This window comes from Mytilus californianus, unplaced genomic scaffold (assembly GCF_021869535.1).
Source record: "Mytilus californianus isolate M0D057914Y unplaced genomic scaffold, xbMytCali1.0.p SCAF_15, whole genome shotgun sequence".
Classification (NCBI taxonomy): domain Eukaryota; kingdom Metazoa; phylum Mollusca; class Bivalvia; order Mytilida; family Mytilidae; genus Mytilus; species Mytilus californianus.
The window spans coordinates 26,051,878-26,068,736 of record NW_026262637.1 but is presented as its reverse complement, the minus strand read 5'-3'; the positions used below and the strand labels follow the sequence as shown (position 1 = coordinate 26,068,736).

Genomic DNA, 16,859 nt, shown 5'->3' with positions numbered 1-16,859 from the left:
AATTTTAAAAACTTTAACCACAGAATGAATGTATTTTTTCCAGGCAGAAAAACTAAGTCCATTTATAAGTAAAATACGGAAAAATTTTTTTTTTAGCAAATTTTACTTCTGGATACTATATTATGATCATAAACAAGCTTCTGTCCAAGTTTGGTACAAATCCAGGATAGTTTAAAAAAGTTATTAAAATTTCAAAAACTTTAACCACAGAGTGAATATTTGTGGACGCCGCCGACGACGACGACGACGACGCCGACGCCGACGGAATGTAGGATCGCTATGTCTCGCTTTTTCGACTAAAGTCGAAGGCTCGACAAAAACCAGGTTTAATCCACCATTTTCTTCTGAAGGAAATGCCTGTACCAAGTCGGGGAATATGACAACTGTTTTCCATTTGTTTGATGTGTTTGGGATTTTTTATTTTGCTATTTTATTAAGGACTTTTCGTTTTGAATATCCCTTGGAGTTCGGTGTTTTTGTTATTTTACTTTTTACACCTAAAAAAATACTGAACCAATGAAGTTAATTTGACCTTTAGTTAGTCTTTCCTTTGATAATAATATTACTGCCCTGAAATGACTGAACCAAATGATGTAGATTTGGCCTTGTTAAGTCATTGGATAGTTATGTTACACCTCTGAAAAGATTAAACTAAAAGAAGTAGATTGGACCTTGTTCATTCATGGATTATTTACGTTACATCTCTGAAAAGTCTGAATCAAATGAATCTGAATCAAATGAAGTAGATTTGGCCTAGGTCATTCACTGGATTTTACGTCACAGCTCTGAAAAGACAACCAACATGAAATAGATTTTGCCTTTGTCATTCATTGGATAGTTACGTGAAACCTCTGAAAAGAATGAAGCAGATGAAGAAGTTTTGGCCTTATTCATTTATGGGATATTTACATAACACATCTAAAAATACTGAACCAAATAAGTGGTTTGCGACGAAGTCATTCATATGATATTTACGGTACACCCCTTAAAAAACTGAACCAAATAAAGTAGATTTGGCCTTGATCATTGAAATGATATTTACTTTACACCCCTGAAAATACTGAGCATATGAAGTCAATTTAGACCACACCTCTGAAAAATATTACTTGCGTTACACCTCTGAACATACTGAACCAAAGAAATAGATTTGGCCATAGTCACCCAAGGGATATTTAGGTCACACTCCTGAAAATAATGAACGGACGTAGTATATTTGTTCAGTCATTCAGGAGAAATTAGCTTTGCAACTCTGAAACTACTTAACCTGTGAGGTAAATTTAGGTTACACTTTTGAAAATTCTGAACCAAATGTTCATTGGATATTTACGTTACACCTCTGAAAAGACAACCAAATGAAGTAGATTAGGATCGTCATTTATTGGATATTTACGTTACCGGCACCTCTGAAGATACGGAACCACATGAGGTAGATTTGTACCGTAGGCTTTCATTGGATATTTCTGTTTCATCCCTAAAAAGATTTAAGCAAATGAAGTAGGTTTGGCCTTAGTCATTTATGTGATATTTACGTTACATTCTGAAAATATTCAACCAAATGAGGTAGATTTAGCAGTGGTCATTCATAGGAAATGTACGTTACATCCCTAAAAAGATTTACGCAAATGAAGTAGTTTTGGCCATGGTCATTTATTGGATATTTACATAACACATTTGGCCTTAGTCATTCATTTGATACTTTGTATTTCATAACACCTATAAAAATACTGAACCAAATAAGCGGTTTTGTCCGAAGTCATTGATTGGATATTTACGTTAAACCCCTTCAAAGACTGAACCAAATGAAGTAGATTTGGCCTTGATCTTTGATGTGATATTTACTTTTCAACCCTGAAAATACTGCAGCATATGAAGTAAATTTGGACATAGTCATCCAAGGGATATTTACTTTACACCCAGAAAATACTGAACCAATGAAAAACGTTCGGTCATAGTCATCCCGTGGATCTTACTAGTAACTTAAAACCCCTAGAAATGCTTAACAAATAAAAAAGATTTTGTCATAGTCTTCAAGAGGACATATACTTTGCACCACAGAAACTACTGGACAAATGAACAAGATTTGGCCTTGGTTTAATGGGATACTTACGGTACAAAAGTGTTTAATGGACCACTTTTTTGCATCTGTTAATAGTGTTAATAAACAATATGGATGAAAATAGTAATACAGATCAATTTGTATAAGATTGCAAACAAAGTTGTATAATTATGATGCTTTCCTCAATCTATCAATAAGACTGCTTTTATTTTGTAATATAATAAATATAATATATATGAGTGGTGTGTTTGTGTGTGATTCTCAACAAGCTACTTTACAAACGTGACCACAGGCGCTTGGGGGTATGCACCCCCTTTTTATATCTTTTTTGTGTTTTGATTTATATAGTAAGCATTACTTCATATTTTAACTTAATTTCACATATCTAATGTGCTCTTGCTCTTATCCATACGATTTTACAACAGCAGTAGTTTATTTATGATGCCCCTCTATTCTTATTTTACACATGAAGTAAATCGACTCCTTTGTAACTAAGCAGGGTCGGATTAAGGCGTGGTTGTGGCGGGCATGCATCTCGTAAAACTGCAAAGGCATTGGTTGTAAGTATAATGCACGAAAAAAGAGAGAAGAAAAGAAAATACACAGTAACTACAACGAAATTATAAGGACGGAGACAGCTCGAAAACAATCACAATGCTTCTACGACAGCTGTTCTGTGCGGGTAAAAATATTTTGGAATGATGAGACAAATAGTCAGCTAGAGTCAATGATTAATTGATTGCTGCTTGCTAAACGTCTAGCAGCAAGTATTTCAGGCATATTCTGGGGACTACAAAATAACAATTAATACAAATGGTAGGTTCTGCGGAATGAAGCTCTCGAAGTTTATACTGCCACTGGAAAACGAGGACATGTTGGATAGGGGCAGAAATTTAGCCTTGCAACAGGCCACTGAAGTACCCCTCAGAGAGTTGTTGCAAGGGTTCTTTAACGTACAGAGAGCGAATCGCTTTAACTACACGAAGTATCGGATTAGACGTCTCCTTTCTGACCGGACGTGGCTGCGTATTTATTATTTATACATCCCACACAGCCACACGGACGCCCTACTTTAGCACAGGATATACTGTCGGACGACATAATTCCAGAGATGACCATATTTCTATATCCTGGTCAGCCATTGGAGTGTAGCAAGTGTCAAGATAAGCGCACAACACAAGAACCGAAGCTGGGATGTCGGTACTTTAGATGGACTAGCATACTCTGTCGCGCATACGATAATATAATTCGTGAGAATGTCGTTTTGAAACTTTGACAAAGGGCCCTTTCGACTTTCTCGAATAGAATTGACTGATTGAAGATTATCGGATTATTTTGTATGAGAAATAACAACATACTGGACAAAATGAAATATTATGGGTTCTTTTAAATGAATCAGTCCATTAGCTACCATATCTACGCGGTACTTGATCGTAAGTCTTAAATCCCTCCACCACAAAATTCGAAAACAATGAAACAGTTAATTATGTAATGATCAGGATGGTGGCAATATTGATGGTTTTCTTTTAGGGGATTTTGGAGGGACCGGCTTTTTAAGATCTTCCATATCCTTTTCAGTTTGTCTCATGATATCTTGAACAAATCTCCTACACCGTGATTCAAGTTTGTCAAAATGAACTTTTGCTTTTTCTATACGCTTTGTCTTTATTTCTTCAAACTTATTTGGCACTTTTTCAGCAAGGTTGTCTATATTTGCAATTTCCTTCAGTTGCCTTAATGACATGACAACAGGCCTAACTGGCGTAGAACATATGACTTTAAGTCCTTTGGCTTCTTCATTTGAGTCTTCGTCTTCTTTAATTTCAGAATCTTCTTCCTCTTTCATTTCCTCTGGTTTCTTTTTTGCTCTTAGCATTTTCAACTCTTGGTGAAGCGGGGCTGATTTATGACGTCGGACACGTGCAATTACGGCGTCAGATGCAGGAACGACAGTAGTGAACCACTCTTCTGGGAAGTCTGATGTATCAATTCGTTCCTTTAATTTTCGTTGTCGGTTTAATCCTGATAAGTTCGAGTGGGATCGAAATGCGTGCGAATTTCGAGGATGAGGTTGGATGGTTGTTCTTTTATCGTTTTCCTTTTCGCTTTCTGGAGACGGAGTTCTCGTCTTGGGAATATCTGGTTCTTCTTGGAAAATTTCTAAACTACTTTTGATTCTTACTTTATGTCGCTCTTCATAAGATTTAAAGTCCGAAAGATCAGGTGTCAGTGCCCTTAAGCGTCGTTTTAAATTACTTGCTCTCTCAGATTCAGTGGGTTCAGCTTGGTGTATGTTTTGTTTAGATTCCTCCTCTTCCTCAGCCTCAGCTTTCTCTCGTATTTTTCTACCTATTTCCGAAGTCTTTAAAATAGCTGTAAAAGTATCGAGTTCCCTGTTTAATTCTTTTATTTCAGTGTCTCTTAGAATAACATTTTTGAGGTAATCTTTGCGAAGTTCGTGTAAATAACGATTTAGTCTGTCTCCAAGTTTTTCATTTTCAAAATAGATATCACTATGATCTACCATAAGAAGCTGTTCTATTTGACTTCTCTTTTTAGCGGTTTTGTTTAGTTTGTAAACCTCACTGTTCATCTCGATGTCTTCTCCGAGAATTAACTTCGTTGAAAGCCTGTAAAAGACAAAACAAAAAAATGAGCAAATATGTTTTTAAATAGTAAAGTTTTCATACGGATATCTTTGTGATATATAGGTGTCAGACCACCAATTCACCCACTTCAATTTAGAACGTATGTAAAAGTAGCCTTTCCCTGACAAAAAATAGTGCTTTTGATGTCATTGTTTACTTAAACTAGCCAACAAATTTGCAGAAATGAAACTTTTGGTGAAAGAGAAATATTTTGTTTATATTTAAACCATTTTGAGCTAAAATTTACTTGACTATGAGTTTGCATTAAAAATTGAGGATTAATACGCTCCATGGTATACCAGTACTAATTTAAGATTTCCATAAAATCAGGGGTTATTTTTAGTAGTACCTGGCATCCGAACGGTAGTTCTTCGTTACAAGACTTTAAACATAGGTTGAAAATTAGCATGAAGAAAGGTGATACATGTATGATTCAGGATATACCTGGTTTCCCTGAAGTTAAACCTAAGGTAAAATATTTAGAAAGCTGTGAAAATTGCAAAATTTGGTTGAATAGATAGAGATTTTGAATTATAACAGGTAACCTTGTTGGACTCGCTCAAACAAAGTTCTATTTGTCACGTTTGTAAAGCTTTGCATTAGTGGTGCATACAATGTCGGAAGGTGTAAAGTTTGGCGCGGTTAAGGAGTAAGACACATCGCTGAAGATATGTTATGTAAATGTTTTGTAAACATTAGGAATCTGATGTTCAGTAGTTGTCGTTTGTTGATGTGGTTCATAAGTGTTTCTCGTTTCTCGTTTTTTATATAGATTAGACCGTTGGTTTTCCCGTTTGAATGGTTTTACACTAGTAATTTTTGGGGCCCTTTATAGCTTGCTGTTCGGTGTGAGCCAAGGCTCCGTGTTGAAGACCGTACTTTTGACCTATAATGGTTTACTTTTATAGATTTTGACTTGGATGGAGAGTTGTCTCATTGGCACTCATACCACATCTTCTTATATCCATGTACAATTTTGTTGAATAGACAAAAATCAGAAATTATGTTTGTGATAACGCGAATTATGATAAATGATAAAACGATTGCCATGACCCAAGTTTTCCTACAAAATATGACAACGATATATGCCGGATTTACATCGACAACCTTGGTTTTATGTTTTTATATAGTTGAACGATCCAGTGTGATTTTGACCGTATCAGTCTGATCTGATCTTGACTTTACCAGCCAGCTTTAACCTGAAACCGTTTGTGTTGTTTTTATTTTTTGTATGCTGCAGTAGAAGGTAGATTGTTTACACAATTAAAGGCTTTAAAAAGGCAGAAAGAGGAAGAAAACGTGGCAAAAAACCTACCTCTCAAGAACTTCTCCATATTATAAACTAAGTTATCTCAAATTCTCAAGTTCATTTCTTTAAAAAAATCTCTAAATGGATTTTGAAATACATTTATTATTTATACATCGCTACGTTTATATAAACCAGATTGTTATGGGGTAGATATTTTACAATGATCTGGACAATGAGATTTCATAGATGCAAGAACTTGTTATCTGTCCTATCTTATCATGCAATCTATACTTAAACAAAAAACCTGAAGAAACAAACCGCAATCATTGGATTCTACCCTGAGAATATAAATCTATAACTATTGTATAGATTATGGTGATATATTGTCATTGGTTTAAACAGTACTTGATGAATGCCGATAGCATCTACCACAAAGCATTTAAATCGCTCTTGTAAAAATATCCGGATATTGGCATCATATATATGATTAATCAATGTCTAGGATGTGATTCCTAAACGTCTTTGCATTTAAATAAATTTTCAAGTTTTGACTGGTTGAAAATTTCGTTACTCCATAATAATAGTATTCATTTTTCAATGTCAAATAATTAATCTACTGCTGGTGTTGTCTGGATTAAGATAATTTTAGTCAACATACTTAATTTTGGCACCTCGGTCTCACAGATCAGCGTGTGAACGGCAGGTCATTTTAACCACATATCAATCATACCACATCTCCTTATTTTTATAGTGGTACAGTATAGTTGAACTACTTAGACCACTCGGCCAACTAGGCCCCTTTTGACCAATAGGACATCAAAAGAAAAACAAACTACTGTTTAAAGTCCTAATAAAAGTGAGAATGGAAATGGGGAATATGTCAAAGAGACAACAACCCGACCAAAGAGCAGACAACAGCCGAAGGCCACAAATGGGTCTCGAGTAAACGCAGCGAGAAAATCCCGCAGCCGGAGGTGGTCCCCAGCTGGCCCCTAAATAAAATGTGTACTAGTTCAGTGAAAATGGACGTCTCACTAAACTCCAAAACATATAAATGAACTAAAATTAAAAAAACCATACAAGACTAACAAAGGCCAGAGGCTCCTGACTTGGGACAGGCGCAAAAATGCATAAGCCTATCTTTGAAAACACTGAAAAACAGACCAATACAAAGAATGTTAATCAAATTTTTCACGCTTTCCATAAATTACTTTATGGTTTCGGTGGCGAAATCGGTAAGTGATAAGGTTTTTACATTAGATTAGATATCGGAACATTTCCAGTCTTCATTTGTTTTCATGAATAGCTTTGGTTATTGCAGAGATGAGGATTTATACTGGTGGTACTTTGCTAACTAGTGGTTTTCTAGTTTTAAAAGTAAACAGTCTAGATCTTGGTCGGTGGATTTTGAAAATTTTTATTCCACTTCGGCGTTTATACCATTCCCGAAAGAAGTTAATGGATGACGAAAGGCAGGTACAAATTCCAGCATATGGTAAGGACCATATCTTATGGTTGAGAACCTTATTCACTATAACAGTATATATATACGATTGCTTGTTGTAACGCAACCAAATTGTATATAGCCTAGAAATGGCACATACATAGCATAAAGAGGGCCACATCATGCCACTCAAAATCAAGTTACATATTTTTTTTTCTGTTTTCTAAACGTTATCTGTCAAATTTCAACTTAAAATCTAAAATTAACAATGACAACTTTAATAGAGCACGCACATTACAACAAAAATAAACGTCATTTGCGCTTTTATACTTTTTTTTACCAATCTACTGTTTTTTGTCCTTCGGTTTTTTTTTCCAAAATGTGATCTATGATCCTAAAAAAATCAAAGTTTACGATACTTAATTCGGCTACACAGAGAAAAGTATTATTTTTGATGTCGTAGCCTGTTTGCCGTTGTGGAAGGAAGTATTGGACTCAATTTTGTATTTTTGTGCATCTTGCAAGCTACACAGTGCAACTGCTATATATTGAATTTAATATGACGCTGTTGTACAGATTGTACATTTCAACAAAAAATTACTAAATTATAAAGTAATGAAAGACACCATACCTTCTATAGCTATTTCTACTTGCATGCAACAGGTGTATACTAGATGTCCGTTGTTTAAGCTTTAATTTTACTTGAATAACATACCCTACTGAGCCGGAACATACGAATATATATGACAAGTTACAAGTAGTTAAACAGTAAAGAATCAAATTACAGGATTTTGATATCGCGTTGAAGCACGCTGAGGTTTGATCAAAACAATTCGATATACATATTGTAATAACCTTTATATTGTTACTTTATTCATTGATGATATCGAAGTTTAATTCCTTGGTACGGATTTGTATTAATTATAATAAATAGATAGATGATACGTTTCTTATGAAATACAAAGGTCAACATTAAGAAAAATAATCACACTGTTGAAGCGTTACTAAATTCATATCATTTATAAATCAAATCTTATACCCACATCTAACCAACTGTTGGTCGCGTGCAATCCCAAGCAACACCGCGAGGAAAACTTACACTTCTGTTATGAGTTATGAGTAAAGGGTAATTTTCTTGAGTCAACATTGTCGTGAGGAGAAAAACAGCCAATAAAGCAGGACTAGAACAAGGGACCCCGAAAAGGTTTACTTAAATTGAATCAAGATCTCCGAGGGCTGGTTGCAAATTCTGGTGTCTGAAGGTCACATCAATTCAATGGTTTGCCTTTTGGATATCTGGGAACAAAATTCTCTTGAAAACAATACCGATAAAAGCAATTAATAGGATTTGTATTAAGTTCTCAACCTTAGCTTAGTTACATGAGCGATAACGTTTGAATTTAAATATCATTATGGTCATAAAAAGGTACTCAAACCAGCTATTTGCATACTTGCATTTGAAATATTTTTCTACGTTTTATTTTGGCTTTCCAAACTTTTTGTTACAAGCGGACCGACGGAAGATTATTTCAGAAACATATTGTAACACCCCCTCCCCGGACACAGAAAGTCTTGCAAAGATTTTGCATAGTTTGTTTTTTAGATTTTGTTTTTCATTTCTCTTCAACTGTTTTGTTTTGAGTGCCACCCTATGAGTCTTATGTAGACGAAACGTACGTCTAGCATAGTATATTTATATAGGCCTGGTATCTTTAATGAGTACGTATACACGGAAATCATTTCAACTTTTTTTATCACCACGGTGTCGCAGCCGCTACTGGTGGACTATCAGTTGTTGATGAAACCACCAGTCCAGTAGACAGTGTTTCGGTACTAGTATAAATATGTTTGGCATTTTTATTTGTAAATGTCTAATAAACATAAAGAAATCTTTACATTACTCCTTGTGCATTATAAATATTGTTTTTAGAGATTCAACTAATTGTTTTATATACAATATGGCATGAGGAAATGTAGTATGACTGCCAATGAAACAACTATCCACCAGAGTTCAAATGACGAAGATATAAGAAATTATAAGTAACCATACGGTCTTCAACAATGAGAAAACCCATACTGTATAGCCTGCTATAAAAGGCCCCGACATGAAAAATGTAAACAAATCAAACGAAAAAACAAACAGCATAATTTACGAAAACATGAACCAACGACAAACAATGGATTACAAGCTCGTAATAGGTGCACACAGAATGTAGCGGGTTAAACATTTTGAGAGCGTTTAATCCGCTCCTAACCTGGAACAGCGGTACAATAATACACAATAAGAACAAATGTTAAAATCAGTTGCAAATGGCTTAACTCAATAGATCGGCACGAAGCACAAAAAAAATAATATTACAGCAATAGAAATTAACAAACCACCGAAATAAGAGCACTCGCAGTTACTTAATTGTTAGATTGATTGGTGTTTAACGCCACTTCCATCACTATGGTGCTATTTCGTGGCTGTTAGTTTGTATTGGTGGAGGAAGCCGGAGAGAACCACCGACCTTGGGTAGGAAAACTGACAATCCTAGTCAATTCAGATTGAAGTCGAGCGCACCTACCACGTGTGGAATTCGAACTCACAACCCCAGTGTTGACAGGTTTGTGATACAGTAGTTCGACTACTAAAACCACTCGGCCAGCGAGGCCCCTCGCAGTTATTGAAAGCTAGTTCACAACTAAGAAATAAAATGTTATCTCAGACTAAAATATCAATCAGTACACATCAAACAGATTTAGTATAAAGACGTCATAAACAAACAAAAAATTTCCAGATATTTAAATCATTATTTTAAAGGTGTCAACGAGCGGCCTTCAACAATGAACAAAACCCATACCGTATAGTAAGCTTAAAAGACATCGGTATGACAAAATGTGAAATATTTCAATGCGACAAATCAAAGGCCTAATTTATAATACGACAAACAGCAACCATCGACAACTACTTGATTACAGGTTCTTCGCTTGGACATATACCCAAAGAATACGGCGTATTTAACATGCTGGTGGCCGCCAGGCTACGACTAATCTGAGAAAGTGACATGAAAACACAACATAGTACAGAGCTCTGAAAAACTTATATTGTATAAAATAATAAAACAGATTTTAAGATGGAACAATATATATTGAAAGATATCAATGTTAAAATGTTGTCTTTATTAAGATTTGGTGTATTAAAACTGTATAAACCAAAGAAGGGAGGATAGAATTTGTAAATGTTGTTCTATGCAATGCACAGAGAACGAAAATCACTTTATTATGGTATGTCCAGCATATAGACAGTATAGACTAAAATACTTCTCAAGATAGTATTAGACATGGCCAAATGTTAACAAACTGTAATTATTACTGCAAGTTCAAACACAAACAGTTATTTACAATTTGATGTGTTTTTTTACGTGAAAGTTGGAAACTGAGAAATTTCATATTAGCGTAGTTATATATATTGTCTTTTTTCATATACAAAGTGTTCATAAAGTTTATTGTGTTCTCTGCTGTTTTATATAACTTTATATTATTATATTATTACAAATTTATGTTGCTTACACATTATAATGTTGTGATTTAAATATGCTATAGCATATTTGTGCTTATTGCAATAAACGTCTTTATCTTATCTTAACATAAGAACAAATTGTTAAAAATCTGTTGGACAAATATTTACTAATCAGATCGGTACGCGTACTAAGCACAAAATCGATTAACAAAAAGACACGAGTGTTCATACATAAATTTATTATAAACGGCTTTCCTTTTTTATAGTATGATTTTCCATTTTCGGAAAGAATAAATATAACTTTGTTTGTAGCAGATTCTTAAATTTGAATGAGTGTTACAATATTTTCATTGGTGAAAAACTACATCTTGACATTACTAAGAAACCAAGGTTCCAACTCCCTCAAACAAATTATCTTAGATCGTTAAAATGTAGTTTTCGTGTCAAAACTGTTATTTACTACAGAGACATATAATACAATTGTATTATATGTCTCTGGATTAATCAAATACAAACAAAGTTAAAACTCGGCCCATTTTACTTCACCTATTGCCGTAGAAACCATTTGATCTCCCAATTTTTTTTTTTAAACTTGAAAATATGCTAATAAATATATAATTTTATGAGCCAATAGTACTCCCAAATGTTGTTTCGTGAAAATAAGACTATTTTCGTAAAATTTGATCCAAGAATGTGGCGATTTTTTCTGATTGATACCCGAATTTTTTTATTAAACTGGCTAAATATTGAAATTGTTCATGGACAAATTTCCTTAAATCAGTCCTTCTTTTTTGTGCACTATGAAATTTATTGCCTGCATTTTGTTAGACATTTTATTCATTTTTCATTCTGTTTATAGCAAAGTTGTTTATTTTCTCCTATTCTGAAGTCATTGTTTTTTTCTTCTTTTTAGGGTGCCAAAGATGAACGAATGCAGTAAATTTACAAAAGGAGTAAAATTTTCCTAGTAAAGGAAACCTTCTGCTGGTCGTAATATTATGAATGAGCTTCATATGCATCTGTTGTCGTTTCAGACTACGCTTCTCGTTCAAAACATGAACCTAATTCATTTTTAAATTAAAATCGTATTGAGGACATTTCAATGGTGACTGCAAAAGAGATATATATATATATATATATATATATATTTGATAATAAAAGATTTTATTTACACCAAGGATTTGTATATGTATACACTTAAACAATCTTACTTTTAAATTGCCATCTCTTTACCCCAGAATAAAAAGACAAAAACCGCTACAAATGATTAAAAGACAAAAACCACTACAAATGATTGTCTCGTGGTAACAAGGTTATAAAATACTTTTTAAATAGTGTCTTCCGTGTTGCTTTGATGTATGACCTGTGTTTTTTTATATATTTTTTTGTTGCTTCGAGGACACACATATCCATCTATGTATGCAGTATTGTCAATTGTTTTTGTTGGTGGGTCTCTCGCTTATGTTTTCGTCCTTTTCACTATCAACAAAGAGTTCGTTATCAGTTTATTCAACTAGGAGTATATCTAAGTCGTAACTATTAAGACTGTCATCCCACGAAATAAAGGTTGTCATCCCACGAAATAAAATCGGAATTTTCCATATTGCGTGCACATGAATGAAGCTTTATTCAAAAGAGAAATTAATTGTAATTTTCTTAAATATTAATTCTCAATACACACTTCGAACATGAAGAAACCATAAATTTACCGACAATCATTTAAAAAAACAACTCAATGCAAGCCTATATGATAAAACTGTCAAACAACACTTAGAAATCAAACATTTACCGACAATCCTACAGAAAAAAAACTCAATGAAAGCCCAATAAATGAGGAATATAAAAATAAATAAAATTTTAATAATTTATAAATATCAAGAATAAAAAACAAAGCCTATCATGATTAACAATTAATTAACAAATAAATTAAGTTTTTTTTCCATATTAATTAATTATACATTTTGTGACTTGTATTTTTGGAAAGAGTGTGGACACCTGTGGTGTGACAACTTCTTGTTTACAAGGTGTCAATTAAAACTCATTATTTATAACATGTTCGTGATTTACCTGGTCATCGAATAATTCAAACCTAATATACATGTCACACTGTGAAATTATGTCTCCGAGACAGGTGTATATTCAATAGAAACCCATTATGTAACTATCAAATAAAATGAACTCTGACACAATTTATTAAGTGTTAATTATTTAATATCAGTTTTTTTTTTTATACAATATCAAATTATGTCTCTATTTCAATAATACAAATCTAAAATCAAAATTACATTAAAATAAATAATTATATATGTACTCAAATTATATTTAATTAATTATGATAAATTTAACACTGAAACAGTTTATGTTATGCTTAAACATTCGTCCTTACTTCGAGTACTTTTAATACTTTTATTAATGACTTTATTACCTAAGGAGATCTCGCGAGGTTTAACTAGTGGCCGCGTGTTATTACGGGATTTCGCCGAGTTGCGAATCTCTTGTATTATATGTCTCTGTTTACTACAAATACAGGAACTTGTTGCTTTGAAGTTTGGTGCCACTTAAAAGAATTTAGTTCATTATAGTATTTTACAAAGTAAAAATAGTATTATGGCAATATCGTTCATAAAGCAAACAAACTCTAAAGTTGTTCCAACATAAATAACATAAATTTTCCGTTGATATTTGGAAATTACTAAGAAACTAAGATTTCCAACTCCCTCAATCAAATTTATCTTAGATCGTTTCGGTCATTCCTTTTAAGTCTGTTTCCTCATATAGCTCCTCAAATATAAATATATCAGCGTCCTCCATCCTGCATGGTAACTTAATTTACGCGCACCTGCTTTTCCCTAGTTTACGTCCACAATTTTCAATTTTCCTTAGTTTTCAACCTGTTACTAGTGAGTATTGATCCAAAAAAGCGCTTCGGACGAACCAACTTTTCAAAGTGTTATTATATAATATACCTTTCTTAAATGCTCCGTTTGTAGATTTCGAAATTATTAAAAAAAACAACAACGAAGGATTCAACTCTCACGGGCAAACAAATGAGCTTAGGTAGATTTTGTTATTATAATCTATCTTTTTGGCCGAACCCTTTCGGTCATACAGGTCCTCTGGTATTTAAGAATTTAGGCCACTCCAAATTAATTCATATTTCTTCGGATTCGCTCGCACTCAATTTTGGAAACATGAAAAAAACATTTTGTATCAAAAGTCTAAAGAACAAGTGTTCAATTTGGAGTGGCCTTATACATTCTTAATTTCCAAATTTGCGGTTTGAGCGTTCCTGATGAAGGTAAATCAGAAAAGAGCTTCGGACACGCCTTTAAAAAGTACAATTTCCATTTTATATTCTTACGTCCCAACTTTGAACTGTTCAAAATGCTCAATGTTGGTGGTGGTGGTTGATACGTTGGGAAGTTAATGATATTGATTCGACAATCAGCACATGAAGATATCATTCTATCGTTTATTCAGAAATACCGAAGCCAATATTAAAACGCTGAAGGTCCTTTTTCATCTGTCAATTAAAATAGGTTATTTTTAGCTTACTTTTAGCATCTGTGTGTATACCTTACAGAAACGGATCTACTCTAAAACATATATTAATGTACATATTTGTATTTTCTGTTGACTGTCTGGATATATAAACAACACATATTGAGTATTGAAATCAATGATGCACAAGGTAAAAACAATCATTCTAAACCTGACTGGCTTGTTGTTGAAAACTTTAGGGTAACTGTTATATATGAAAATAAAAAGATTAAGTTTGATTGCCAATGAAACCACTTTCCAATACAGACCAAATAACGTAGTAACTATAGCAATGTTCCTGACTATGGACATAAAATTGAGAATGGAAACGGGGAATGTGTCAAAGACACAACAACCCGACCAAAGAGCAGAAAACAGCCCAAGGCCACCAATGGTTTAACACAGCGAGAAAATCCCGCACCCGGAGGCAGGCTTTAGCTGGCGCCTCAATAAAAATGTGTACTAGTTCAGAGAAAATGTACGTCACACTAAACTCCGAAACATATAGATGAAACAAAATAAAGAAAATATAAAGACTAACAAAGGCCAGAGGTTCCTGACTTGGGACAGGCGCAAAAAATGCGGCGGGGTTAAACATGTTTTGTGAGATCTCAACCCTCCCCTATACCTCTAGCCAATGTAGAATAAACAAACACATAGCAATACGCACAGTAAAATTCAGTCCGAGTCCGGTGTTAGAATAGGTAACAGAAGACACTATATGCATTTTTGGGGACTACAAAACCATTGTTTTAGATGTTGTATTTTTTCTTGCGCAGATATGTTATTTCATTTTACAGTGATCTGGTGTTGATCACCACACATTTATTCTTCTCTTAATTTATTTACAGGATAACTTAAATACATCGAGTGTAAGAAAATAAACTTACCATTATCCACAGAAAATTTGAATGACAGCTTTTTGAAAATATTTATCAAGAATAATCCTGTTTTGTCAGTTGGACTGTCAACATGACAGGTTTTTACACAGCTTACATATAATATCCTATCAAGATAAGAAACTGAAATGCACATACATCCATGTTGGATCTCAGGAGGGGGCTATTGTTACGGGGTAACATATCAAGATCATCTGTTTTAGAAACATTGTATCGATGATTTACCTTTAATCTACTAAGAGGTTCGCTCTGTTAAGTAAATACAAATTACATTTATATACTCTTTCAATTGTCTTTTTAAAGTGTAGAAGGATAAATTAAATGACACTGCATGTAATCGTGCTGAATATATTGTTTATGATCTGTGTGTCTTGAAAAGTGTTGTGTTACAACAGAACCTTTAGTGCATTTACAACTCGTATAATTCATATTAACCATGCACCCACTACAATACAATAATTTAAAAGTATAATTGATAACAAAAAATATGAAAAAATATAATCTGATATATGTACTGGCATTTATTTTCTCTACATGTTTAAGAAGTATACCGTGCGTTCCCAGTCAATCAAAACCGATAATTTCACATATGAAACAAATCCAGTCATTTCACTCCTCTGAAGTCATATACTGGTGTTGTCAAGTTTTCAATTATTTGCATCAAAACGAAATAATGGTGTAGAAAAAGATATAGTTCCTTCCTTTTTATACGTTATTTACATTTATTACAAGCCAATTTAATAAAAGAATAATGTATCAAGGAATTCAATGATCGAAAAATATTCAACTATTAACCAAACCCCGGGATAATTTGCGCTCGTGAATTAATGTGCAATTCGGTTACTCGTTGAATAGTTTTTGATATTTGAATTCTTGGTTTAGTTATTCTATAATTCCATTTATTCATTACATTTCTTTGTTTAGTAAGTTTGATCTCACGTAAGGAGTAAAATCAGTTAATCCAAAAGAGTTTCGTCAATTGCATGGCCTCGGTGACCTACTGGTCTAATTCAGTCAGGATTCTACTTCGTCAAAATTATCTCCCCATTACGCCATCTAATTTTTATAATCGTAAAAATGGAAGCCATTGTAGTGATAATGCGCTGTCAATTTAGCTCTTGAAAACCGATAAATTTATCCACATAGTATCATTACGATCCTTATTTGCCAGTTGTATCTAAGACAAATGTATCTACTAGCTATTGAGCGTCATTTCAGTGGCGGATCGGGGGGGGGGTTGTTGGAACCCACCCTTTTTTTAACGATTAGTGCATTTGAATGGGGACATATAGTTGGAACCCCCCTTTTATAAATGGCTGGATCCGCCCCTGCAAAAATAATCAAAAAATTCTAATTAAATATTTCGTGGAAGAGCAGACTAAAAAAATTCAGAGGTTGAAGACTAATTACCATAGTTAACACACACACAAAATGAAGTTTTTTTTTAAGTTATGCATTTTTAAGATCCACAAGAAAAGTTTGTCGTCAAATACTTTTAGTAAAAAATGTGATATTCAAACA

At 33.6% G+C, this 16,859-nt stretch overlaps 1 protein-coding gene across 3 annotated transcripts; it reads right to left on the bottom strand.

Annotated features, from left to right (window-relative positions):
* Positions 1–3,371: 3,371 nt before the first annotated feature.
* LOC127725757 (uncharacterized) lies at positions 3,372–15,528 on the bottom strand. Of its 3 annotated transcripts, none has more exons than XM_052232981.1 (2): positions 15,330–15,528; positions 3,372–4,686 (listed from the first exon to the last, which is right to left on the bottom strand). In XM_052232981.1, exon 2 carries the CDS (start codon positions 4,647–4,649, stop codon positions 3,552–3,554), a length of 1,098 nt encoding a protein of 365 aa, XP_052088941.1. In that variant the 5' UTR covers positions 4,650–4,686; positions 15,330–15,528; the 3' UTR covers positions 3,372–3,551. The 3 variants fall into 3 exon arrangements, with proteins under 3 accessions (XP_052088941.1, XP_052088942.1, XP_052088944.1); XM_052232982.1 differs by lacking the exon at positions 15,330–15,528 and adding an exon at positions 8,029–8,128; XM_052232984.1 differs by lacking the exon at positions 15,330–15,528 and adding an exon at positions 6,020–6,080.
* Between the last annotated feature and the right edge of the window lie 1,331 nt (positions 15,529–16,859).